This window comes from Podarcis muralis, chromosome 1, assembly GCF_964188315.1.
Source record: "Podarcis muralis chromosome 1, rPodMur119.hap1.1, whole genome shotgun sequence".
Classification (NCBI taxonomy): Eukaryota; Metazoa; Chordata; class Lepidosauria; order Squamata; family Lacertidae; genus Podarcis; species Podarcis muralis.
In genome coordinates, this window is record NC_135655.1 from 80,572,519 (window position 1) to 80,581,255 (window position 8,737).

At 41.2% G+C, this 8,737-nt stretch overlaps 1 protein-coding gene across 1 annotated transcript; it reads right to left on the reverse strand.

Annotated features, from left to right (window-relative positions):
• Positions 1-3,889: 3,889 nt before the first annotated feature.
• Positions 3,890-8,110, reverse strand: LOC114585141 (olfactory receptor 9G4-like). The gene has a single exon (XM_077932715.1). It carries the CDS (start codon positions 7,641-7,643, stop codon positions 6,693-6,695), a length of 951 nt encoding a protein of 316 aa, XP_077788841.1. The 5' UTR covers positions 7,644-8,110; the 3' UTR covers positions 3,890-6,692.
• Between the last annotated feature and the right edge of the window lie 627 nt (positions 8,111-8,737).

The following is an 8,737-nucleotide window of genomic DNA, read 5'->3' on the forward strand; positions in this document are numbered from 1 at the left end:
TTCCCTCAGCTCTTCTCTCTGATTTCTCATCAAGTTATTCTCTGCATATTATTGAATTGTATAGATCTTTATATTATCTATCTACCATATTATCGATCAATAAATTTGTGTATGTTTATTCAAAGCCTGCCAAGAAGTGCAGTTCATTTTGTTGTCTTTTTAAGTAATTTGTAAAAAGTTCCCATTCTTCTTTAAAGTCATAGTTGTCCTTATCTCGCAGTTTGTATATCAGTTTAGCCAATTCTGCATAGCTCATCTGTTTCTCTTGCCATTGTTCCTTTGTCGGGATTTCTTCATTCTTCCATCCTTGTGCTATCAAGACTCTTGCCGCTGTTGTAGCATACATGAATAAATTCTTTGTTTTCCTTGGCAGGTCTTGTCCTACAATCTCTAACAGAAATGCTCCTGGTTTTTTTACAAATGTCATTTTAAACATTTTCTTCAATTCATTATATATCATTTCCCAATTTTTAATCTCTCTACATTCCCACCACATATGATAAAAGGTCACTTCCTTTTCTTGATTCAATGCTACTTAAGGGCTCAAGTGGAGGATAGGACAGCCACTTAAAGATCACCAAAGAAGAGGACAAAATAAGACACATGTTTACAGCTTAGGGGGCAGAGCATGAGACTCTTAATTTCAGGGTTGTGGGTTCAAACCCCACGTTTGGCAAAAGATTCCTGCATTGCAGGGGGTTGGGCTAAATGACCCTCGTGAGCATCTTCCAAGGGACAATTCTATGATTCTACGATATGTGCACATGCTCATTTTTTATGAACAGTTGGAGTCAATATTGCCTCTCTTCATATAAAGAAACTTCTGATCAGTTATTGTGATGACTGAATCCATTATGTTCCATGTTCCATGTTTCTGGTACACAAGAATATAGTATGTAAATTTATTGTTTAATGTTTATGTTATGTTACTTAGTTTTATATAAAATTACATTACATTATGTTCGTTTATATAATCCAGGGTATGCACAGCTGCCGAAGCCCGGTTGGGCGAAACAAGGAATTATCCTGGAATCCTTGTCTTATTTTCTGCATGTGCCATACTTTCAAGTTTTTCATCTGATACCTACTTACAAGGAATGCTAGAATTCTCAAAAGCATCGACACGTGGAACACTACAAGATTGAAATAAGCATTCCACATCGTGGTTATTGCTAATATAAGAACTGAATAGACTGTATCTCCTGATCAATCCACTGGACTTTAATCTCTCAGAATATGTTCCACTCATATGATAATTTGGTCTATGGAATTACATATTGTGGCATGATATGTTGAATTGTTTTTTGAAATAGAAGTTATACTGTTACATACAGCCTGTTACGTCATGTGTGTCATTACCAGAGGCAAAATCTAGCAATAATTATTAAAGTTTAAAAAGAAATATAATTCATCTGTTTAATGGAAGCACATCCTAACTACACTTATTAGGGTGTAAGCCCTAAAGGAGAAAGTAAGGACTTACTTGGGAGTAAAACATGCCTAGGCTTATTCTCTCACATGCTTGCATAGGTGTGCAGGCACCTGCACGCAGCCACATCATTATGGCAGATAGCGCAACAAAAGAGGAGAGTTGGAAAGGAATAGTCATTAAGAGGGAAGTCAGGGTTAAATTCAGCGATTTCGTAAGAAATGTACAAAAAGGAGTTGGAAGGGAGAGAGACGGGAAGTGAAACAATAAGCAAGTTTCTGATCCTCATTCTGAAAAAGACCCAAGCCGTTGAACTTGCTAAATGTGTTTCCCAGAATCCTTTGCAATGTTCTTTAAATCCGCTGTTGCTGTGTTCCTCTTGTGGCTGCTAATTCTGATGGATTGTCCTTGATTTGTGGCCTTCTTTCTGCTACAACCTTTCCCCCAATATCCATTATGCACTGGGATACAGGTGTCAGGACATGGACATAGCCAGGGAAGGCCCCCTAAATCAAGTAAATAAATAAAAATACTTAAATGGCCAATTGCCCCCCCCCCCAAATATATCCATGTGTCAGGAAAAGGAAAAAGGAGGACTGTCTTGCCAAGCAGCAGTTCTCTCTGCTGATTTACTGAGTACACATTGCAGACTTGATTCTTGCAAAACTGTCCCATGCGGAAGTGAAGGGTTTCAAATCACTTGCTTTCCTTTGCACTTCTTTTCTTAGAAATCATTAGCTGTAATTCAGATGGTGAAACTTACAGAAGAAACCACAAGAAAGGAGAAGATGGTTACTTCTTCCCAGTATTTAGTGACAGGGGGAAAAGTTTGTTACTGAACAAACTATGAAATTTGTTCAGGTTCATGTTGAGTGCTTCTTCAGATGACCTGTTTGTTGAGCATTTGTACTGATTTCTTTTTCTTTATTTTATTTAACAAGATTGTTGATCGTCAAAATAAACAAGAAAATCTATGCTGTAGAAAACACCCCTCTAAGCAGTTTGCTTGCATAAATGTAAGGCAGAGGCTAAAACAGATACATAAATATATTAGGCACCAGGTGAAAACATTTCTCTTTACCCAAGCCTTTAGCCATTACATTATCTATGTCCTATTAAATGCGGGGGGGGGGGGCTGTTATCATTATGCTTTGTATTATTATGCTGAGAAAGTTATATTCTTTTTTAAAAAAAAAAATTTATTGAGTTTTACATTGCAAATTTAAATTCAAACAATAAACACCACCATCATGTAGGATTCCCTGAATCCCTTGACTCCCCTCCACCCGTTCATGGTTTCCATTTTCAAACTTTTCCCACTGCTTCACTAACTTTCTCTATTTTTCTTATTTAAAACATTTTTACCTTAGTTTTTAGTACATTACAAACGTTACTCGAATCCTACCGAAGGTTTTAGTTGTTTACAGTGTTCTCTTAAGTACAATATAAAATTTTCCCATTCCTTTTTAAAGTTCTTCTCTTCCTGGTTTCTGATTTTCCCGTTCAATTTCACCATTTGGGCGTAGTCCATCATTTTCACCAGCCATTCATCTCTGGTCGGGACTTTATCTTCTTTCCATTTCAGGGCCAGTAGTATCCTACTACTGCGCTGCTGTTGTTGCATATATAAATAATCGTCTCTGCTCCTTTGGTATCTCCGCACCTAAAATTCCTAGTAAAAAATCCTCTGGTTTTTCCACAAATGTTGTTTTAAACATTTCCCCCCAACTCATTATATATCATTTCCCAGAATGCTTTTGTTACATTGCATGTCCACCACATGTGGTAGAATGTGCCTTCCTTCTCCTTACATTTCCAACATACATTTGAAGCAGTTCTATACATCTTAGCTAATTTTGTAGGTGTTAAATACCACCGATATATCATTTTCATATAGTTCTCCTTCAACGCACAGCTTGCTGTAAATTTTAAGTCATCCCTCCATAACTTTTCCCAAGATGAAAATTGGATATTGTGCCCAATATCTTGTGCCCATTGTATCATTACTGATTTAACTTCGTCATCCTTAGTATGCCACCCTAGTAACAATTTACATATTTTAGAAAGTAACTTCATATTATTTTCCAATAATTTTTTTTCAAACCTTGAAATTTCCTAACTAAATCCATTTTTCTTATCCATTTTAAACACATCATTTAATTGGTGATATTGCAACCAGTCTGTTACTAAATGTCTTATGTCCTCAAAGCTTTTCAATTTCATTTGTTGTTCTACTTCCATGAGCAACTCTTTATAGGTTGCCCATTCGCTTTTTGCCTTAGTCTTTTTCAAGAATATCGCGTCCAATGGGGAAAGCCACCACGGTGTCTTCTGCTCTAACAGGTTTATATATTTTCCCCATACACCATAAATTGATAGTCTTACCAAGTGATTAAAAATCCCTTTATGCACTTTCGTCTTCTCATACCATAAATATACATGCCAAGTAAGTTATATTCTTAATGTTGTACACCGCCCTGGGATCTTTGGATGAAGGGATATTAACAACAACAACAATAACAACAAAATTTTATTTTACTCAGATTTTGAGGTGGATGATGCACACCCTACAACATGTTTGAGCCTTTTAAATATAGGAATTGCTGTGTACATGGACCCTGGTGAAGGATAGACACCTGGTGACTTGGAGGTTCATTTACCAAGGGCTTTCTATGTCTGCCCCCGCCAGCATGGACCTCTCCCCATTCCATAGATCTCTCTCTTATTAAGCACCTCAGCTTTTTCTCTCTCTCATCAGCTGCTAACCCAAGACAACTGGTTCCCTAACACACACACACGATCTTCCTCCCCACCGTGGGCAGAGGTTTCGACAGACACCAATGTGCTTTGGCTGCTGGCCCAATTCTATTTAGAAAACTTATATCCTTCCCTTCAGTGTACTATTATTCTATGCCCAAGCCAAGAGACAAGCAAATGTAGGTGGTCAGCTGAGGAGGTGCAGTGCAATGTTTTTCTGCTTGTATTGACAGCCGGTTCCCTGTTGTTTCAAGAGCAAGAAGTTCCTAAGCTGCCCCCCCCCCCCACACTCCCTGGGAAGTAATGAATTTGTCTGCAACATGGAACAGCTCTTCATTCAAACAGGGACAAAAGGCTCTGCTTAACTAGCTGTGAACTGCAGATAATCTTTTGCAGTTATAGATTGGGATTAATTCACTGGTTCTGCTATAAACTGCACACCAGCATTGGGTTAGGCTTGGAATTTCTGCTATGCTCATTTCCCATCTGTAATTACAATAAATGTTTTAACGAACAAGATGAGAATGGAGAACGTGTGTGGCATCTCTATACCAGTCAGTATGGACAATACTGAGCTAGATGGACCAGTGGCCTGTTTTGTAGAAGGCAGCTTCCTAGGTTTCATATATTTCTCCTCTCCAAGTAGGAGCCACGTTCTGCGGCAAGAGGATTTGGGTCCCCCAGATGATAATGGCAGTAGCTAAGGAGGGCCTAGCTATGTGGAAAGTATCACCATCTATTTTCAGCCACTAAGGTGGAATCTACACACATATAAAAAACGCTGTGAAAATGTATTTCTAGAAAACGTTTTGGAAAATATGTCAAATTTGCTATAGCTCACTGTCACCATCTAGTGTCACATTTATATATTGCACTTTACAACACACTTAAAACATTTTATATGCAGCTGTATAGCTGAGTCCTAGGTCACAGATTGATAGTTCTTTTTCAATCCAGGTGGAGGCAGGAGCTTCCTGATCTGGTTCAAGAGAGACAAATAAAGTTCCTGTCTAGTTTCCTGACTGGTGTGCCCTCTACTCATTCCAATACACCACTTGCTATTTTCTTTACAGTAGTAGAAAAAGCAGCACCAAATGCCAGCTTTAGACAACATGTGTGGCTCTTTTCCATGACGGAAAGAAGCTATAGCAGACACTGTCTCCCTGGGCTTTGAAGAGAGAACTTCTGCACCACTCTCCTCATGGGTTCTTTGAAGGCTAAACTTGGGGTGACGCAGGAGACCTGTGGATATTAATGAATATTACAGGAGAGTCATGAATATTCTCCTGACATTTTATATGATTTAGGGTAGATGTTATAGGGTGGAAGAAGGACAGCTTGGAATCTTGGTCTTGAGTTGGACAGGAGTTTTGAAAGGTGATTTCAACACTGGGGAGAAACAGTTTGGAGGGAGGAGTTGGAGGTAGTTTATGGAGAGACAAGGTGGCAGGGTTATAGTCTGACAGAGCAGGGTCAACATTGCTGTTAGTCTTTGTTCTATAGAATTAAAGTAACCAATGAGAAAGTACAACCTGAAACTATTCCTAAACTAAGCACCACTTTAGCTAATGGGGCCTCCTGCTGCTGCCGCTCTGCCGGAGCACTATTTCTGTTCTCATCCTGAAGCAAAGTTCTTGACCTAAAGCACTATTTTTGGGTTAGCGGAGTCCGTAACCTGAAGCAAATGTAACCTGAAGCGTATGTAACCCGAGGTACCACTGTATAATTAAAGTAACCAATGAGAAAGTACATAACTGAAACCATACTGAATTATCATAAAAGCTTTTATTCATTTGGCTTCAACAAATGGATGTCTCATTCACACATTCACTTGACTGCCTACGCTAGAGGTGGAAAACATTCAAATACTTGGTATCTGGGGTGGCAGCGGAAATTAAAAAAAGAGTCTGGAAATACCTATCAGAGACCCAGCTCAAGGCAGTACAACTTACGGGGAGGGAGGGAGAGAGAGAAGATGATGCCCAAGGACCATATAGCTGAAGAATGGGTGGCATGACAAGCGAGTTGGAAAATGGCCCATGAGTGTCCACCTTTCCCAATGCCTAATAGGTCTCTACTGTCCCATGATGGCTTTGTCTCCCTCTTTCTCAGGTGCTACAAAACTGTGGATGTGGCTATGAGGAAATAGGACAGGAGGAGACAAACCATCCATGGAGGGTGGGCAGGGAAGTATTGAGAAGTAGAGCACTAGATGGTGCCTAACATACAGCATCACCACAAAGTTATCAGTTTGGTCTCCTGCTGGTTTCTGCTGCCTCTTAAATTAATAAGGATACCAGAGAGTGGTTCTTCATTCTCTAATCCAAAGTTATGGCCTGTGGCCCACTAAGATGTTGCTGGAGTACAGACCCCCATCGTCCCTGAGCATTGGCTATGCTGGGTGGGGCGGATGAGAATTGGGGTCCAACAAGATATTGAGGGCCACAGATTCCACATCCCTGGTCTTCTGCGTACTTTGTGGGAAGCTGAGCAATGTCACTGACATTCATTTGGGTGCTATGAATCTTCCAAGGACTTTCTTGAAGGCTGCCTTCACATCTTTGTTGCGCAAGCTGTAAATGAAGGGGTTGACCAGGGGGTTGACCACGGTGTAGAAAAGAGCATTTGCCTTGTCCGCATTTGGAGTGTGTTGTGAGCTTGGTCGGGAATACATGAGGAGGATGGAGCCATAGTAGAGGGAGACAGAGAGTAGGTGGGCAGAGCAAGTGGAGAAGGCCTTGCGCCGCCCTGAAGCTGAGCGAATGCGTATGATGGCTGTCACAATGCCTGTGTAGCAGCCCAGGATGAGGGCGGTGGTTGCCAGCACATTGCAACCAATGACTGCAGCCAATATGAGTTCATAGACCCGGGTATCATCACATGCCATCTTCACGAGTGGTGGCGCATCACAAAAGTAGTGGTTGATATAGTTGCTCCCACAAAAGCTTAGCCGGAAAGTGTTTCCTGTATGTACAATAGCATTAGCAAAGCCAGCTACATAAGACCCAATGACCAACTGGGTGCAGAGCTTCTTAGGCATAGCAGTGGTATAGAGAAGTGGTTTGCAGATGGCCACATAGCGGTCATAGGCCATGGCAGCTAGCAGGAAACATTCACTGTAGGCCAAGCCAGCTGAGAAGAAGAACTGAGCTGCACAGCCTGCCAGGCTCATGCCGTTGTTCTCAGACACACAGTCGTACAGGATCCGGGGAGTGTAGACGGAGGAGTACCAGATATCCAGGAAGGAAAGGCTGCCCACAAAGAAATACATGGGCGTGTGCAAGCGGGAATCTAGGTAGATCAGTGTGATGAGACCCAGGTTTCCAGTCAATGTGAGAGTGTACGAGAGCAGGAACAGAACAAAGAAGAGGATCCTCAGGAGTGGATCTGTTGTGAAACCCATCAAGATGAAGTTGGTAAGATGCGTGCGGTTGCCTTCAGTTTCCATCATCACCATGGATCTCACCAGTTGATGTAGGGAAGAGAAAGAGGAATGCTGTCATTCCCCTCATTGGTATTATATAGAGCACACCTGTGATTTGGAGGGATGGATTTATTAAAACGACATACAAAATGGAAGATGTTATTTCCCCCCTTGTTTTACAATAGCAAAAGAAGATAGACTTTTCTTTTTCCATCCGGCAATGTGAAACTCAGCGCAAATCAAGCACTACTATCCAGCGAAAGATGGATAGGCTCTCTCTGCCTCAAATATTATGGGACCAGAAGCTTTGGTGGTGAGATACAGAGAATAGCTGGGGAAAATGAGGTGAACGGAGAGGACATTGTGCTGAGGCAATGAATCTGAGGAGTCATTTTGAGCCTTTCCAGGCTGACTTTGGTCACCAAACCAAAGTTGCATGACTCAACTTGATAACAGCTGTAGCAGGATATGTGCAATGCACGTGATGGGCTGGCTGTACATTAGTGTGCTACTTTTGGTGGATCATTTGTCCATTGCTGGACATTTGATGTAGTTGACTATGCTATGCCATGGTTATTGACAACCATGCTGGTAAAAGCAAGATGCCTTCTCATATGTGGAAGGCAGCACAAACATCTTCTGTTCTGTTCTGTTCCAGGTACACGCATAGAGAAGGCACTCACCAATGTGTTATGGAGGAAAGTAACATGTGAAGCAATTGCTCACCTTCTACTGAGATTATACGCTAAGGGGAGACATACAATTTGGAACGCAGACTCCTTGCACTCACCTGATCAATTCTTAAGGCACATTTTGTAGATATGAATCATGAAGATGAATGATGGAGTTGATGTCACAGGGAATCCTGCAAGTGACAAAAAGGGGAAAATGTATTTGCAGCAATTTGGCCTTGTCTATAGTTATATCAGTATCCCACAGTCTATGATTGGGGTTGGAAGACCCTGGTGGCCTTCAGATGTTGTTAGACCCAACTCCCATCAGTCTAGGGCTGCCATACGTCCTAATTTTCCAGGACATGTCCTGGAATTCGCCTCCGAAAATGGCCTCCTGGATTATTTTTCAGAAATAGGGGAAATGTCTTGGAAAACTGGCACTCGGGGTAAAAT

Coding starts and splice junctions, on each gene's coding strand:
- LOC114585141 (XM_077932715.1), bottom strand. CDS start 7,643: ATGGTGATGATGGAAACTGAAGGCAACCGCACGCATCTTACCAACTTC.